Source organism: Rhododendron vialii, chromosome 3a (assembly GCF_030253575.1).
Source record: "Rhododendron vialii isolate Sample 1 chromosome 3a, ASM3025357v1".
Taxonomy (NCBI): domain Eukaryota; kingdom Viridiplantae; phylum Streptophyta; class Magnoliopsida; order Ericales; family Ericaceae; genus Rhododendron; species Rhododendron vialii.
Window position 1 is genome coordinate 29,936,545 of NC_080559.1, and position 19,329 is coordinate 29,955,873.

The 19,329-nt window shown below is 35.8% G+C and overlaps 3 protein-coding genes and 1 pseudogene across 5 annotated transcripts in view; 1 reads left to right on the forward strand and 3 right to left on the reverse strand.

Moving 5' to 3' along the window:
• Positions 1-19,329, reverse strand: part of LOC131319761 (putative RING-H2 finger protein ATL21A) — an 82,596-nt gene that overhangs the window by 8,680 nt on the left and 54,587 nt on the right. The gene's annotated exons all lie outside the window — the stretch shown is intronic.
• Positions 1,202-6,914, forward strand: LOC131321330 (rust resistance kinase Lr10-like; annotated as a pseudogene).
• On the reverse strand, positions 8,408-13,036 carry LOC131319757 (rust resistance kinase Lr10-like). 3 transcript variants are annotated; one of them, XM_058350153.1, is made up of 6 exons: positions 12,903-13,036; positions 12,168-12,191; positions 11,705-11,734; positions 11,049-11,084; positions 10,228-10,257; positions 8,408-9,733 (listed from the first exon to the last, which is right to left on the reverse strand). In XM_058350153.1, the coding sequence occupies exon 6, from the start codon at positions 9,555-9,557 to the stop codon at positions 8,589-8,591; it is 969 nt and encodes a 322-aa protein (XP_058206136.1). In that variant the 5' UTR covers positions 9,558-9,733; positions 10,228-10,257; positions 11,049-11,084; positions 11,705-11,734; positions 12,168-12,191; positions 12,903-13,036; the 3' UTR covers positions 8,408-8,588. The 3 variants fall into 3 exon arrangements, with proteins under 3 accessions (XP_058206136.1, XP_058206137.1, XP_058206138.1); XM_058350154.1 differs by lacking the exon at positions 11,705-11,734; XM_058350155.1 differs by lacking the exons at positions 11,705-11,734; positions 12,168-12,191; positions 12,903-13,036 and having other exon boundaries at positions 11,049-11,115.
• On the reverse strand, positions 10,883-13,932 carry LOC131321331 (uncharacterized). Its single transcript, XM_058352323.1, has one exon. The coding sequence runs from the start codon at positions 13,930-13,932 to the stop codon at positions 12,889-12,891; it is 1,044 nt and encodes a 347-aa protein (XP_058208306.1). The 3' UTR covers positions 10,883-12,888.

Here is a 19,329-nt window from a genome sequence, read left to right on the forward strand (position 1 = left end):
TTGTTTCTTTAATACAAAATGGACCACTTATGTCATATAAAATTGATGCATGAGAATCAGAAACAAAACCCCACACAAACCTATTTTTGTACATGCAATTAATTGACAATGCTTACCTATTTTTGTACATGCTAGTCAATCTTTTCCCAAAAATGCAAAGAAACGTAAACCCCCACACTAGGTCTAATTATAAGTTGCAGTACAGTTGGGTTGCACCATGGGAAGATTAGTATCACAGTGGGGAAATCATTAGTTACAAACAAACTTAAACCCCCACACTGCTATGCACGATCGAGAAATTTTTTTTTTTTGTTCTTTGTACTTACAGTTGGGGATAACGCCTTTCCCTTGCCTCAACTCATCCATCTCGAACTAATTCACTCCTACGCTTGCCTTCTCTTTGATTTTTGCTCCAGATCAAACCCTAACTCATGATCGAACCATAGAGATGAGAGAGGGAGAGAATTGAGAAGTAACGTGTAGAGAGAGAGAGGAGGGTGTGGAAAAAATGACGTAGCAGGTGGGGTAATATGTCGGTCTACCTAGAATGTCTATTTTGCCCTTGTCTTTTGGGTTGAGATCTCCCGTGATGAGCACGTGAGGTTCTTTTCCGTCCAAAATTTGAGTTCTGTTTATGTATTGGATCGTATAGGTAATGGAGTGGAAGTTGAGGGGATGAAATTGCCAAATTAATAGTTGAGGGATGAAGTAGAAAAAAGTTACATAGTTTAGGGGATAAAAAGAAAAAAAAAATATCTTCGTAATAATAGGTGTAGAAAAAGGTTGTCCCCGAAATTCTATAGTTATCACTTTCGCCCCCGCCGGTCAAGTTACAAGAGAGTAAAACTTCTATCTGGCAGAGGTGGAAATACAAGAGAGTAACTTCTATCTGGCAGAAGTGGAAACCATGGGATCACTGCCTATGGGCCTCATAAGACTTCTTCTTCTTTTTTATAATCTAAACCGTTTATCTTGCAGGATATGTAAAGTAGTATATCCACGAAAAAAATCAACATGATTGGATCTCGATAGGTATATCACAACTTGAATTTTGGTTTACAGAATAGGTGGTCATATATTTTGAAGTTAAACTATCCATGATTGTCCATTTCCTAAATCAAAATTTGATTTTTAATATAACTATTGGTGTCCGATAAAGCTCATTTTGTGTGTGAATGTATGATTCTTCGGACCCTATAAGATGGATGATTCAGATTATAACAAAAAATACCTTGTGAGACCCGTAGCAGACCGTGGTGGAAAACCAAAGGTTTCCTCCACAGGTGGAAAGCATATTAACTCCAAGTTACAATAATGTTACACTTTCTCACCGAATTTTTGAAAAGGATGGGTTCCTCCAAATTTTTTCAAAAAGTACATGAAGGGAAGAAAAAAGATGATAAATTATATAATCTTCTATCAATATATTACATCCATTCTCTATTTTGAAGTTTTGAAGACGAGTTGGAGATGCTCTGAGAGATGACAGAGAGTTTTTTTAAATTTAGAACCTGATGAATAATAACCGCATGATGGACTAAATCTTAGCCCTCAAATTCTTTACTCTCCTTTTTAGGGTTTAGTCTTTTTTACCTATCTTTGTCTTTGGAAGAGAATCACAGCTGTAGGGTCGAATTAGAAATTCAATCACAACCCTTCAAATTGTCACGGAGGACACTTGTGTTAGAGACACTTTGAGATACCGTATTGGAGATTAAATCTCTAAAAAGGACGATGAATTTCTTCAAAATTATCCAATAAAATACAAAAGTTGAAGAAAGTAGGTGATAAACTGATGAAATTGTTGATGTATTTTATGGCTAGCTAAAATGGAATTTGACATTTTAGATAGAGAATATTGTTGGAGATGCTCTCATAAACGAGGGAGAAGCCCTTTTAGAGTGAACAAAATTTTGAAGCTGCGATGTAAATAATTGCCCTAAACAAAACTACTTTTCACAGTTATTGTAGAGAATTGATTTTGACGTTTCCTAAATTGATAACCACACTCCTGAGGGGAGTGCCAAAATCAATGCCATATGGGATTCGTTTACCATAATTGGCAAACATATAGGATTGCCCAGCCAAACATTGAAGAATTTAAAGGTTTTTGTACCATGTGTAAACCTAGGCATAGTAGATGCTCTAAAAGACTCATACCATGTGTAGGGGACAAAGCTCCGGTACACTTTCGCTTTTAACAAAAATAATTTTGGAACTATCATTTTCCAACTATAAACCTACTCTCAACTTGTCTCGATAATTTATCATCCACAGTGCCTCCTCAAAAATGAGAAGGCACCATTCACTCACTTCTCTTATTTTTGTTATAAATATATTAAATTGTAAGGAGTTTTAGGGGTGTCTGCATGAGCCATTTTAAAAAGTGACGGTTAAAGTACAAATTGGCCTCCTTTTCTTTTTCTTTTTTTTTTATATACAATTCCGTCCAAAATTTAGGGAGACTTAATGTGGATACTGTTCTCGTTCTTGAAACGTGATGATTAGAAATTATTTGGAGTCTTATTTAGTAGAATCTACATTACTCTAACCCAGAAGAAGCTACTAACCCAGAAGTATATACTCCAACCCCAACCCCAACTCCAACTCCAACTCAAACCAACCTAACCTATCACCAAGAATATCAATATACTCTGTGTAGGAATTGAACCCACAACCCTCATTGCACTTAAGTACAGCTGCACAACTATTGGACCAACAGTTTTAGTTGAACGCTTTAGAGTTTGACAGGTTAAAAACAACAGGAACATAATTTTTTATTTATCCGATTCCTCTCGTCTAGACGAATTAATAATACATAAAAGTTTGACGTAAAATTGAACAAATGCAAAAAAAAAAAAAAAAAAACTTTTGAATAAGGACAAAATCAAAAAGCTATGGTTCAAAGCTTGTTGGTGGATGGAATACGGTCATTGGTTTGGACGAGGTGGACAGGGGTTAGATTTTGTTCTTCAAGCGCTACAATTTAGGATCGGTAATTACTAGGTACAAGTCGGGCGAGAATTGCATGTAGTTGGAAGGCCCGTTTGTTTTTTGGTCAAATATGTAGAGTTTGGTTAAAATATTCACGACACGAATTCAACATGCCTCGGATATAAAATTTCATGGCGTGGGAATAAATAATATTAGTATATATATTACCATGGGATCGAGATGTGGTATTATTAATCCAACTATTTTTAATTCGGTGGGCTCCTACATCTTTCACTAATAGTGACAGCTCCATAAACTTTCTTGATGGTAGTTCTCGAAGAAAATTTTATACTAGCGTTTATTATAAGAAAAAATTTACTTAAACTTCTCTGATTTAAATTAGGAAACTAATTATCTCCTATTGTTTGTGGTGAAACCAATTAAATAAATAAAGCATTTTCTCTCTACGGTGAAATCAAGGCTCCATTCAGTTGCCAGGAATGTTGTATCGGAAAGTTATTCTCAGAAAAAGTCAAGTAAAGTGAAATAAAGGAAAAAGAAATCTATTTTTCTGTGAGTGTTCATTTGACAATTTTTTTTTTGCAGGAAAACTAAAGTTTAGTGGTTCATTTGCCGGGAAAAGACACTTATGAAAAACTTCTTTATTTTTATTCCCATGGCTAATTTTAAATAAAAGTAACTTCGAGAGCTAAATAATAGGCTATCATATTTTAAAAATTAACACATGCGGAAAATGTATTTCATCTAATGCAAAGCCTTAACATGTTTTTATTCCCATGGCTAACTTTAAATAAAAGTAACTTCGAGAGCTAAATAATAGGCTATCATATTTTAAAAATTAACACATGCGGAAAATGTATTTCATCTAATGCAAAGCCTTAACATGAAATGAAAAAAATTGAATTGCAATTCCCTGTTCAATTTGCTATCTTCTCAATGAGCAAATCCCCCATTTAAATTGACATCCTCTGATAATCAACCTAACAAATGAAGTTTAAAAAATAAGTAGATGATGACTAAATAAACAAATGCTAAACAACCAAGCTTGATTAGTTGCCGATACAAAAACTCACTGATAATTAGTTAGTACAAAACAAAATTGAAGACTAATGACAAGATAAATAAATATTTCCAAAAAAATAAACTACCAATCTTTTTCGACAACAATTATCTTAGAAAGCACCATAGTAGTTGAAATTATTGTTGCTCACGTAAATCTCAAAGTGTCTTTCTAAGAACTTAATTCGTATTTTTTGAGTATTGGTGTCATTCATTTTTTTTTTTACCCGCCAATTATTTTGGCCCCACAATGGAGAAAACTTTTTCCGTGACGCAAAATCCTATGCTTTTGGCCGGATCATTTTTGCAAGAAAGTAAATCTTGCAGGAAAACTTAAAAATATGTTTCCCACTACTTTCCTACCAACTGAACATTATAAGGCTCCGTTCAGTTGCCAGGAATGTTGTATAGGAAAGTTATTCTCAGGAAAAGTCAAGTAAAGTGAAGTAAAGAAAAAAGAAATCTATTTTCCTGTGAGTATTCATTTGACAAAAAAAATTTGCAAAAAAACTAAAGTTTAGTAGTTCATTTGTCCGAAAAAGACACTTATGAGAAACTTCTTTATTTCTCATGGTAAAAGTAACTTTGAGAACTAACACATGCATACCGAAAAATGTATTTTATCTAATGCAAAGCCTTAACATGAAGCTTAAAAAATAAGTAGATGATAACTAAATAAACAAATGTTAAATAACTATGCTTGATTAGTTGCCGATACAAAAACTCATTGATAAACTGATGATTAGTAAGTACAGAACAAAACTGAAGACTAATGACAAGATAAATAAATACTTCCAAAAAAAAATCAATTACTAATTTTTTTCTACAACAATTATCTTAGAAAGCATCATAGTAGTCGAAATTGTTATTGCTCACGTAAATTTCAAAGTGTTTTTCTAAGAACCTAATTCGTATTTTTTTTGGTATTGGCATCATTCGTTTTTTTTTTCTTGCCCTCCAATTATTTTGGCCCCACAATGCAGAAAACTTTCCCGCAAAATCCTATACTTTTGGCCGGATCACTTTTGCAAGAAAGTAAATCTTGTAGGAAAACTTAAGAACATTTTTTCCACTATTTTCCTGGGAGCTAAACACTATAAAAGTTATGAGAAAGTTGATTTTCCCATCATTTCCTACAATTTCCTGACAACTGAACGGAGCCTAAAAATTATGGAAAAATTGATTTTCTCATCATTTTCTGTACTTTCCTGACAACTGAACGGGGCCCAATAGAATCAACATGGAAAATAATGACAATTAACTTCACGGTAGAGATTGAGATGAGCGTCCGAGTTTTATTGAGATGAGCGTCCGAGTTTTACATTTTAATGTTGGGTGTTCAATATTATATTGGTTTGAGGTAATACAAAAAACATACGTTAAATATATACATTCTGTGTGCACCTAAGTTGAGGGTATTCAACTGAATACTACCTACAAGCTGTGGTGCCACCAGTGCTGTCAAACAAGCGGGCCCTAGATAGTAGTCGGCCTGAAGCTTTGAACATCAATTACAGCCACACAAAGAAACAATATAACGAGTCTTTTCTTTCATAGGTCAGGTCACGACTTGGAGATTGCAGGTGTGACTATAGGCTCATTTATGCTTCTTGTAATCCTTATAATTGCAATGTATTGGTTCCACAGAAAAGAGAAAATAAAGATAAAGGAAAATCTAAAGATTGAGAGGTTCTTGGAGGAATACATAGCTTTGAAGCCAGCAAGATACTCTTATGCAGATATCAAGAAAATTACAAATTAATTTAAGGACAAAGTAGGCCAAGGAGGATATGGAATAGTGTACAGGGGACAACTTTTCAATGATGTTCATGTCGCAGTTAAGATCCTCAATAACACTAAGGGAAATGGGGAAGAGTTCATCAACAAAGTGGGAATAATTGGTACAATCCACCACGTCAATGTGGTTCGCTTGGTTGGGTACTGTGATGAAGGATTCCGAATAGCTCTTATTTACGAGTTCTTACCAAATGATTCACTGGAAAAGTTTGCGTCATCTAATCACAAGAAACGTTTACTTGGTTGGAAGAAGCTGCTAGAAATTGCTATGGGCATAGCTAAAGGGATTGAGTATCTTCACCAAGGGTGTGATCAACAAATCCTTCATTTTGATATTAAACCACATAATATCTTGTTGGATGATAACTTGAATCCAAAGATATCGGATTTTGGTCAAGCAAAGTTGTGTTCAAAGGAGCAACGTGTTGTATCCATGACTACTTCTAGGAGGACCATTGGCTATATTGCACCGGAAGTGTTCTCTAGGAACTTTGGGAATGTGTCATACAAATCAGATATTTATAGTTTCGAAATGTTGTTGCTTGAAATTGTAGGAGGGAAAAATAATTTTGATGTAATGGTGAATAGCACAAACCAAGTATACTTTCCGGAATGGATTTACAATTGTTTAGATAGGGGAGAAGAGCTAGGAATTGATATCCAAGATGAAGGAGACGCCAAGATTGCAAAGAAGTTAGCAATCGTGGGACTTCAGTGCATTCAGTGGTATCCAGTTGACAGGCCTTCAATGCACGTTGTGATTCAAATGCTTGAAGAAGATGGAGACACTCTAATCAAGCCTCCCAATCCATTTGCCTCTATAAATCCCATATTGGCCACGGGATAGGCGAGTGGAAGGCCTTTCAACAGCGAGTTGGAAGTTATTGTTGAATCCGAGTGAGAAAGATAAAACCACTATCTATTGTATTGAAGAGAGTAGTCTCTTTCATCAATCGATACTATTGTAGTTTGAGATAGGCTATTTTGGGTCCAATGTATGGGGTATTAGAAGATCACCACCAATTCATAACGTTACTTTCCTGGTCATTCTTGATGATGGATTCTGTCCCTCTGTTTTAGTCCATGGTAGCTAAGAAGCAGTTTGTACCAGAACAAAACAATGATGATTGCAAATTGACGTTTATTAATTTGTTTGGAAATATTTCTGGTAAATCTCGTTCTTGTGTGGTCAAGTAGAATTTAATTGAAATACGCAGTAACAGTATGCTACCATCCAGAGATCATTAAATTAATTTGCAAGAAACTAGACATTGACCACTTAACAGGCCTGGCTTTCCTTGTGTAATTCTATCAACATTTCTTTCTTTTCTCAACACATGCAATGTTCTCCAGCTAGTCATTGAAAACTTCAATCACACTTCGCGTTGACCGCTTAACAACTTTTCCCGTCAATCCTAACTAACCGCTCCTAACTAGAGTGCGTATCGTTCCACCCTCCTTAAGAATGCCTTGTCCTCAAGGCCAAAATTTTAACAAAGAAGGAACAGAAAAATCAGTCAAGAACCAGACCGGAGAGGATGCCAAATGCAGTTGAAATGCCCAAGCCTATGTCCACAACGACCGATTCTACTATCCACTTCAATGCTCACCAACCTTTCTTGACTGAATCACTAAAGCAGACCATCTATCTTGACAATATATTAGGAACAATTAGACTTCTTCAATTGAGTAGACCACAACTTTAGACAGTAGCAGAGAATGACTTCCCCGCCTAATCAACGCTCATTGAATTTTGCCCCCAATGATAAGGTCCATTGATCAATTTATCATTGAATGTATTTTTCTTTCCTTTTTCTTTTCTTTCTTTCAGCCTTATGTTTTGTCTCATCCATTATGGCGTGCATTTGGCTGCCTCGATGTACCCTTTATCAAGTTATTAATAAATTTTATTGCAGATCAAAAAATAATAATAATAGATGAACTGAAAGCTGGATGATTATTGCTTCATATGAACTTAAAGCCACACCCCATCTGTGATCAAATAAGGAGAAATAAGGAAAAGCCAGCAGAAGAATGAATCGGGAAAAACCCTATGACCGCACTAGTTACAAAAAAAAAAAAAATTTAAAATCTCATGATAATAAATATGGGTTCTCACCACCCATCAATGCATGTCATTCTCTCCACCCTTGACCAATTGATGCTCTAATATATGCCTCTCTCGGTTACTCGAACTGTCCATATATCCTGGCAGTCCATGCAATAGAATCCTTGGAGGCATCCTCTATCAAACACATTACAAAGCTAAAACCCACCCACCAGTTGAATTCTCAAAGAAAAGGTGGATATAAAATTCGACTTGCAAGCACATCTAGCGTGCTCAACCTCTAATTGTTAATTAAGCCTATGTACGAAAAATGTAAGGACTAGAAGGCATTGGTGCAATTCAAAGACAAATTAAAAATGGTAAACTTAGCGAAAAACCCTATAAGCAGACGAGTATCCCTACTAATCTTGTTCTTGACATGTGAATAGCCTATAATTTGACGGGGTAATTAAAAACAAAAGAAATAGAAAAAAGGACTCTAGCTAGGTTTTCGTGAATTGAGAAAATTTGATCGTAACAATATCTACGAGACAAATCTCGATCCCATTAACATAAACAGTGAAACAATTCTTGAACAACTTGACATAGACAACGTCAGTGTTCCCCTTGTCAGATCCGAAACCAAGTCACACGGTCTTCTAAAACCATCAAATCGAAATCATATGGAACCAACATTATTTGTAAATACAGGATGTTTGGTCTTGAGAATTTAGCGTCCAGTACTTATATCAAGGGTGAGAGAATCCATACAAGCACCTGACAGATTGGGCAACCTTTCATTCATTCCATTATTCTCGGCCTGTGTACCTTGTGAATATAGAAAAGGCTTTGGAGGCGTGTGAATCATTTCTATATTTCCTTCAAGCATCTCAACAACTTTGTTTATCGACGGACGGTCACTAGGCCTCATTTGTATACACCATAACGCCACTAACATCATCTTGTTTACCATCTTACTCTCCTCCTCGGTGGTCTCTCCAATTTGTACGTTTTTTCCTTCCGCGAATTGATCATAAACCCATGAAGGGAAGAAAATTTGGCTTGAATTAGCTGATGAATTCCAATTTCTTCTCTTGCCTGCCATTTCCAACAACAACATTCCAAAACTATAAATGTCAGCTTTATGGGAAACACCTCCGATGTTTTTGTAGAAAAACTCTGGAGCCATATAGCCCAAGGTTCCTCTTGCTGCAGTCATTGTCACAGTACTATTATCTGTTGGATACAATTTTGCAAGCCCAAAATCTGAAAGTTTTGGAGTGAAATTCTCGTTAAGAAGAATGTTGTGAGGCTTTATATCAAAATGTAAGATTTGCATGTCACAACCTTGATGCAGATATCCAATGCCACGAGCCACTCCGAGAGAAATCTCATACATTTGCTTACAACTTAAGGACAATTTTTCTTCTAGAGAAAAGATGTACTTCTCTAGAGACCCATTAGGCATGAAGTCATACACAAGAGCACACTTAGATCTCTCAGCACAATATCCAATTAGCTGAACAACGTTGGCATGATGAATCCTTCCAATGGTAGCAACTTCGTTGATGAACTCTTGTCCATTAGCTTTCGGCTTACTTAGAATTTTAATTGCTACAGGAGGGCCACTTCGGAGCTTTCCTTTGTATACACAACCATAGCCTCCTTCCCCCAACTTGTCCCTAAAACCATTTGTCATCTTCTTGATGTCCGAGTAGGAGTACCTAATAGGCACAAGATGATTCTGACTATGCAAGAAACCTTCTATGCTATCAAAGGTGGATAAATGTCTTCTATTGAACTTATAGATTAAAAACCCAAACACACATGGTACGCACAAAAGCCTTGCTGCAACGATCGCTGCAACGACCGCTCCTGGGTCAAAGGAAATGAAGCAATAAGAATAAAACCTTTTGCTGTCCTGGTATTATCTTATTTGCATGTGAAATGATACACACACACACAAACACACTCATTATGCAACATCTCATTTGTCCTTTCATGTACTCTATCATTTTTGTCTATATATAGTCTAGGTTTACTACTACTTTCGTCTCTTTATAAGTGTCTATTATTCTGTTTTGGTTTGTTCTTAAAAAAGTGTCCATTTTGAAAAGTCAATAGGTAAAACATAACAAATTTCCTATTTAGTTCTTTCCAAATTCAAAGAATCAAATTAAATGCATCAATTAAATAGAAAGGGTATTTTAGAAAAGTAACAATTTTTAATTGAAATTAATGCGTCTTCTTGAAAAGTTTGACTTTCAAAGGAGGGCACTTATATATAAACGGGTGAAGGGAGTATTATCACAATATTTTGTTTTACTAGGTTCACTAAAGATAAGATCATAGGAAAGATAAGGTCTTACCAATAGTTAAGAGCAAAAGAAATCCACCATCTGCGAAAAATAAAGATAGAAATTTAGCCATGAGACGGAAGAGGTATGAAAAGAAGAGGTGATGTAAAGTGCTTCAAAGCTAGAAGAAACTTTCAACAAGTCTTGCCAATTACTTATTTGTCGGGTAAGTGTACGCATTGTGTGAAGAATTCGGCTCGATTTGTCCCCGGTAGTCAATCCGGTAGTCGAGAACTACCACAGAACTTCCAACTAGAAGCTATGAGTGCCAGTTCCACAAGTTTATCCGGCTGGTCGATTGGTGTGTTAACCGGTTGTCGCACGAGAATATAGCCGCGTTTTGACTTCGTTTTTAGGGTTTTTCGGGGGCTCCAAAGCCCAATATGGTTAGGACTTGTGAGGCAACTTGTCTTTGGGTATAAATACACTTGTTATGCCTCTTATTATGTGGTGAGAGCAAATATTAATTAGGCATTTGGTTAGGGTTTGAGAGACTTTTCCTTTGTTTTTGGCTTTGGTGAGCTAGATTTGGATAGAAAGGTTTCTGCAGATCGAACTTCTTTTTTGTAGGTCATTGAGCATTCATATTTGTTTGGTGAAGTCATCGATTGACTGGCCGTGATCTAGGATTACATCCCAAAATAAGGCCGAACCATGTAAATCTGTGTCTCTCTCCTTTTGTTTGTTTTCTCTGTCTTTCTCTCACGTTTGGTTTGCTTCACACATATGTTTTGTTCTTCAATTCAATATTCATAATCACCATCTGTTTATTCGGCTTCCATACAACATTTTGTTTTACCGTGGTTCACTACGTAGGAAAGATAAGGTCTTACCAATATTGTATATGAGCTGCTCACGAACTTGATAAGCTGCGAAAAATAAAGACAGAAATTTAGCCATGAGACGAGGAGGTACGAAAAGAAGAGGTGATGTAAAGTGCTTCAAAACTAGAAGAAACTAATTTCAACAAGTCTTGCCAAATACTTTATCGGGTAAGTGTACGCATTGTGGGAGGCAAAGCCCAATATGGTTAGGACTTGTGAGGCAATTTGTCTTTGGGTACAAATACACTTGTTATGCCTCTTATTATGTGGTGAGAGTAAATATTAATTAGGCATTGGGTTAGGGTTTGAGAGACTTTTCCTTTGTTTTTGGCTTTGGTGAGATTTGGATAGAAGGGTTTCTGCAGAACTTCTTTTTTGTAGCTCATTGAGCATTCATATTTGTTTAGTGAAGCCATCGATCGATTACCCATGAACAAGGCTTACATCCTAAGGTAAGGCCGAACCACGTAAATCTGTGTGTCTCTCTCCTATTTGTTTTCTCTCTTTCTCTCACGTTTGGTTTGATTAGTTTGGTTTGCTTCAAACATCTGTTTTGTTCTTTGATTCAATATTCATAATCACCGTTTGTTTATTCGGCTTCCATACAACATTTTGTTTTACTATGGTTCACTAAAGATAAGATCATAGGAAAGATAAGATCTTACCAACGTTTAAGTGCCGAAGAAATTTATAATCTGCGAAAAATAAAGATAGAAATTTAGCAATGAAACGAGGAGGTATGAAAAGAAGAGGTGATGTTTCAAAACTAGAAGAAACTTTGAACAAGTCTTGCCAAATACTTTATCGGGTAAGTGTACGCATTGTGGGAGGCAATAAGAAACGCAATTGGAATATCTAATGTTGGAACCATTGGTACGGCAATGAGACCAACCTAAGAAGCTTTCTTTCTCAACATATATATTAGTAAGATTTTTCAACAACATAGCTTCCAGTAGTAAGCATCATGCAATAGAAGATGAGACATTCCAGAAGGGGTGTATGCGAAAATCAGGGAGCAGAACTCGCAAGATCATATGAACTCGATCAAGAATCACTATTAATATTCAATGGAAAATGAATACTTACAGTTTCATAAAAATCACAATCAAACAGAGAAGAAATACTTACATGTAATTTTCAACCATAAGCGCCCTGCATTTTTGGGATGAAAAAAATTTATGTTAGTCAAAGAAAATCATTAATTACTGTACCATTACATATTAAAATACGGTGGAAAAATGAGATCACGCAACTTCAATGTTTACAATAACTAGTTGGAATTACAAATAAGCTTAACATGTTATAGGCCATCTTTTTTTTTTAATTGTCTGATTTAGAGGCCATCCTTACACTGGAGTAATATACTTACAGGAACAACAGTAATATTGAGAACAGTATTGTAAATTAGTCGACGTTAAAGTTGCACGGCTGTATCGTCCTATATTATCTCCTCATTGAAAATTTTTCTTCATGGTAAACCTTTTTAATGATCAGGTAAGAAAACTAACCATGCTCTCTAACTTTCTTTCTTTTTTTCTTTTTTTCTTTTTTTTTTCGTGCATGTGTTTTGTTAGTTTTTTTTTATTTATTTTAAATTTTTGTTTGATTTCCGTTATATTTTTTGTATTAATCATCCATTTTGACAAGAGGCGTCTAAAATGTAAAACATTAATTATGACCAAATGAAAAAAAAAATGAAAAAAAAGATCACTAAACACCAACAAATACCAAAAAACTGTATTTTTTTGGGTCTAAAATGTCGTTGTCTATGAACCTTTTTCAACAATATTGGTACCGAAAAAAGTACAGTACTAGACAAAAAAATTGAAGAATGGAGAATAGTAAACAATCAGAATATCTCACTCAAGAAACACCGGTCAATGAAGAAAAATACGACAGGGCAAGAATCCGGGACGCAATATTGCTCGAAGATCAAAGAATTATATTTGTCGCAAACGGCAGTGACATTCACAGAATCCCCGAAGCAGGAAGCCCTTTTCCTGCAGTACGTGCTGCTGCAGAATTGGTTAAACCACGAAGCCTCAATTCCGTACTCCAACACCTCATTGAGATCCAACCACGAAAAATTCGATCCCCTTTCTATGACCAACGGCGACGAAGAAAGGTAAAACGCCTCCAAAAAGCACGAATCCGGGATATCCCATATGCTAACATCTCCCACCACAGCATACGAATAATACCCATTTCCCAAATTGTCTCTGGTACTGTTACAATAACCAGTCTTGTTTATGTAAATTCTAGGATATTGGACTGGGTTTTCATTGTTATAATAAGCAGTCTTGTTTATGTAAATACTAGGATATTGGACTGGGTTTTCACAACTCAGTAACACGACGGAGCTCACATCCCACGGCCAGCGGGGGCTCGCATCAAAGTGATCGCTAGGGATCAAAGAAGAGGGAGGGAAAGACGAGCAAATATCGTTGGATTGAAATCCTACGTCGACGAGACGGATTGATTGGGCAGCGTAATCGATTGATTTCACGTAGTATTTTCCAGAGAAGAGGTGAAGGACTGTGCGATTGTTTTCATCGCAGGAGAGAGTGAAATTTTCGTCGTTACAGGTGTTGGATGGGTCACCTTGTAATTGGAAAGGGAAGGAGATGTTGTGGATGTCTCCGCAGGAATTGATGAATTGCTGGTTTTGATTACCGTAGCTGCAGGTTACTGAAAACAGGAGGAGAAGAGAAAGAAGAAGGGGGTTGCTACCGGCCGGTGGGAGGGCCAGTCCCCCAACGCAGAGAGAGAGAGAGAAGGAAAATACTTGTACTAGTTCTGGAGCTGACGAGATGGAAAATAAATAAAGAAAACAAGTAGGGCAAATTCCATTTTGACTCCTGTGGTTATCGTCATATGCGGATACTTCCTTCATGGTTTAAAATTGACCACATAACTTATTTGTGGTTTTGAAATTGTACGGATAGATTCACTACCGTCATGTTTTCCATCCATATTAACGGACAAAACATTAAAAGACCGATATACCTCATCATGTCCCTTGATTCTTCTTCTTCTTTAAATCTAACCACACCATCCCATATATCAAAAATTGAATCCAAACCGTTAATATTGAAAATTTTGACGAGTACTACATTTATGCCAAAATTTAAGTCGATCAAAAAATGAAAAACTCATAGTCGAATCGATTTTGTTATGAAATTAAAATTTCAAATTTGAATTTACTAAAAATTAGATCACTGGATTATTGATATCCGATCGAGATGATTTTTTTACAGAGATACTCAATTCTTTATTTAATACATTATGAACGGCTCATATTACATTCTAGAGGCGTGTGAGATACATCTCCGTTAATATGGATGGAAAACATGACGACAGGGGGTCAATCCGCACATTTTCAAAACCACAGGTAGATTATGTGGTCAGTTTTGAACCATGAAGAGGGTATCCGCACATGACGATAACAACAGAGGGTGAAAGTGGACGTTGCCCAAACAAGTACTCAACATGAACATTATTCACGGTAGTGTTTTTGGTGAATAAGTTGTGCCAATTTTGCATATTGTTCATTCTAAAAAATAACTTATTCATTAGTGTGAATAATTTGTGATTATGGATAAATAAGTTGTGTTGGTGGTGTTTCCACTAATATTTTTCGTTCACAAATTGGGCCAATTTTACATGTTGTTCATGCTAATGAGTAACTTATTCACTAGTGCGAACAACTTGTGATTATGGATGAATAAGTTGTGAATAAGGTTTTTTTTTAATCAGAAGTTGTTCATAAGTTGTGTTGCACAACTTATTCACTAGTGTAACCACCTTAAGGTCATATCAATACAGATTGACCGAGAGAGAGAGAGACGAAAAATACCGTGCTAGTTCTCCTTCTGTTGGATGACCAACAATTTTTAGTTTTGAAGCTTATAAGAAGGGAAAAATTTTAAATCGTCAAATTTTCTGTAATCATAAACCCATGGTAAGTTCACCCCCTCCCTCCCGTCCCTCAGTGGAGGCAGGGGTTAAAACCCCACGAGAGGCATGGGTGGAGTTTAAGCAGGGATGGAGCCAGGGATGGGCCAGTAGGGGCGGTCGCTCCTGCAAGAAGAAAAAAAAAATTTATTATTATATGTAAAAATAATTAATTCCTATGAAAGTATATAAGCTCATCCCTATGTAGAATTTAAAAAAAAAATTATAATAGTAACTTTTGAAATACGAGGATACCAACATTAATTACTAAATGCTAAGGGTTAAAATATAACAAAACATAAAATTAGAGGGTTAATATTGTAAACACAACTTCCAATAAGGGCGCCCTTAACTTATTAAGTTAGGACGTCCCTTTCCCGACCAATTTGCGATAATCCGAGACGCTCAATATGTTCAGATTGTGATTTTAAGGGTACCTGCGAGAAATTAGCAAAAAAGGACCGAAATGGCTTGATCTGAGCAGTTTTTGTTTGTATTTTATCGAACGGTTCAAATAAAAACTGCTCAAATCAAGCCCTTTCCGGTCATTATTTTTGCTGATTTTTCGCGGGTATCCTTAAAATCGCTTTCTGAACACATTAAGCAGTTCGGATCATCGAAATTTGATCGAAAAATAGAAGAAAATGGGACGTCCGCATTTTATAGGAAGGGGACTCATATTGTGAATATTCAAATAATAAACTTCCATCTCCAATTGTTAAGATTTCAAAGGCAATTTCAAGAAAATAGCAACAGAGGAGAAGAGATTTTGGAAACCTTAAGTAATTTTTGAGAAATCTAAGTTGTAGATATGTTTTTTTTCCAATTGTTGTTCTAGACTTCTAATTCTTTATTTTTTGATTGGTAAAATCAAGTAGCATGAAAGCCATGTACCAAATTCGTCCAGTTGTGATGAATAAAAAAGAAGAAGAAAATGAATAATAAAGGAAAACAAGACACATACATCAAGATCGATCATATTAGTTAAACCGATTTATGCATTTACGTTATTTTGAGTTTTACTGTATATACGTTGTTATGCATGTGTATTTATATTTTTTTCTCGCATGCACGGTCGCCCATGTGTGATGAATTTTCTGGCTCCGTCCCTGAGTTTAAGGCTATGATCTTGTGGACTAACATACTAACTCACTAACACTCTTAATAGGTATAAAATGTGACCAAAAAAAAAAAAAACTCATGGTAAGCGAATAAATTGACAACTTCATGGTATTCTTATTTTAATCGGACAAAATTGCCCCTGTCCGAGAAGGCTTAAGACCAATCATTTATGGTACCAAACTATTTGGGGTGCTACTTTATCTAAATAGGGAGAGACTTATCTAAACACAAGGTGGAACAAAGTATAATAAAAAGAGCAATAATTAGTTTTCTAAACACAAAAAGTTTGGTTAGACAGCACAATGTAATAGGATCGTTTTCTTATTTTAAATGACGGCCGGTGCGACAATTGTTAAGAAAAGGTGCAAGAGTTAGTTTTCCGAAAACAAAATGTAAGATTAGAAAACACAACCGCGCGCCACTCAGTAAATCTCGTTCAGGTGCTACTTTCAAGGGGAGCAATGTAATTCAACTTAAGGCGCAACATTGTTTAAGAAAAAGTGCAAGAGGTAGTTTTCCCTGCAGTATATATATGCGTTCATTCAAGTTTTGGTTCAATGTATGTGCAATTATAATTTTTTCGTCCCATGCGTGATTCCTAAAAACATGACCATCAATATGGGAATATTAACCTCTTTTGGGATCTGGATCCTGTGTGAGGATCTTATGAGAGTTTGAATGAGAGGATGCCACCTATTAAGACAAGATATTCAAAAATGGGGGTTGCTTGCAAGAAAAAAATCAAACGATGTCATTTAGATAGACAGAATCCAAACGGCCAGAAAATCTCTCCTCCTTCATTTTCCTTTTGAATGAGGGTAAGAGGGTAATTTCACATACCCACTCACTTAAGCAATAGTACTAGGGATAGGCATAAGGGATCCTTTTAAATACACACACAATACCCAAATTTGGAGTTTGGTTTGTCATCAGGTTCTATTTCTATCAATTAAGAAGGAAATCTGTCAATACAATAAAAACATGAAACAAAATGAGACTCTGTTATCTAGGAATTTGCAGAATAGTTCAAAGCCCTAACTCTGCTCTATATAAAATACTTACTATAAAAACAAAACCCACATTTGATTAAATTTCGAAACAAAGAGAGAAGAGAGAAAGATACAAGATAAAGATTAGTGTACATTGAACCACCCATCGTCTTCTCTGCCTACCGTTGTCAACCTCGGATGAATCAATTGGGGGTGAACTTGCTGAAACGATTTTAGAAAAAGAAGAAGAAAAATACGCCACAAAACGGGGAACTAACGGAGAAGACTTCGTTACAGAAAGAGAGTTGGAATACGATTTGTGAGATAATTCATTAAACGACGTCATTTTAAACAAATTTTATGAGCTAGCAGAATTTCTTTGTTCTAGACCGTTGGATATATTGGCCTAATAGGTGGCACTCTCTCATTAAAACCCTCATAAGGAGATCCTCATAGAGGCTCCAGATCCGTCACGTCTTTTGCCTCGGATTTGCAATTTTCCTTAAAAGATACTACTATGATAAAAGAAATTAAAGAAAAGTGAGGATAAAAGAAGGGAATTGATTGCCACACTTCCCTTTTTTATAACTACACTATTTTTCTTTTTTCTTTTTTCTTTTTTTTATCTTTTAGCAAAACAAATTCATACACTTTCAACACTAAAAAAAAGAAGAAAAAAGAGCGTGGATAACAAAAAAAAGAAGTATGAAAATCAATTTCCTAAAAGAAAAGTCTTTTCCAAGTCGATATGGTGAAGAAAAGTACACGTAAACAAACACTGATTTCTGAATTTCCCAACGCGTCAATATCGGTGAAGAAAAGTACACATAAACAAGTGGAGCTCAATAGTTTGAACACTGATTGCTGAATTTTCCAACGAGTCAATATCGGTGAAGAAAAGTACACATAAACAAGTGGAGCTCAATAGTTTGAACACTGATTGCTGAATTTTCCAACGAGTCGATATCTCTCTCGGTGAAGAAAAGTACAAGTAAACATGTGGAGCTCACTAGTTTGAACACTGATTGCTGAATTTTCCAATGAGTCGATATCGATGAAGAAAAGTACAAGTAAACATGTGGAGCTCACTAGTTTGAACGTTGATTGGCTGAATTTTCCAATGAGTCGATATCGGTGAAGAAAAGACTTTTCCAAGTCAATATGGCTATTGTCTTGATCGAATTTATTTCTACAGAAAAATTAGAACTGGAAGTCTTTAGTCTTCCAGAGAGAGAGATAAATTAGAACAGTAGCATATAATTAGTTTACTAATTTTAATCTGGGGTTTGTTGCCCGCCGGCGCGAGCGCCATTCTCTCAAGAGAGAGATGTCCAAATTTTTTTAGTTTTAAAGCGATGAGAAGAGAGAAACCCTCACAGGATCCACGGAGAGATTCTCGTAGAGGATTCGGATCCGTCACCTCTTTTGCCTTTGATTTGCAATTTCCCTGAAAAGATACTACTATGATAAACGAAATTAAAGACGAGTGAAGTTAAAAAAAAAAAAAAAAGAATTTTCCAAGTCAATATTAGTGCAGAAAAATACACGTAAACATGTGGAGCTCACTAAGTCAAAGTCAATAACAGTACTGACTTGGAACAATAACAGTACTGACTTGGAACACTGACTGAATTTTCCCAAAAAAAAAGAAAGAAAAGAACACTGACTGCTAAGAAGAAAGGGAGCCAAATTACAAATATTGTTCATCTAAAACCTTTTAATTCTTGAACGAATTTATTTCTACAGAAAAATTAGAACCGGAAGTCTTTATTCTTCCATAAAGAGAGAGAGAGAGAGATAAATTAGAACAGTAGTATATAATTAGTTTACTAATTTTAATCAGGGGGTTTGTTCTTTGTTGCCCACCGGCGTGAGGGCCATGAGAGAGAGAGAGAGAGGGGACCAGAAATTTTTAGTTTTGAAGCTGATGAGAAGGGAGAAAAATGAAAAACGAAAATCAATGAATAGAAGTGAAGATGAAAGATAGATAACATGTGGAGCTCACTAAGTCAAGGTCAATATCGGTAAAACATTGAACAAAAGGAGCCATGCTAAGAAATGAAAGAACAAAACACTCATTCGTGAGAAGAAAGGAGCCATGCTGAATTTCCACAAGAAAAAAATAAGAACACTCATTGCTGAGAATAAAGGGAGCCACACAAATGTTCATTTTAAACCTTGGGCGCTGCTATTTGCAGCCCTTTATTTTCTTCCATAACCCGTTA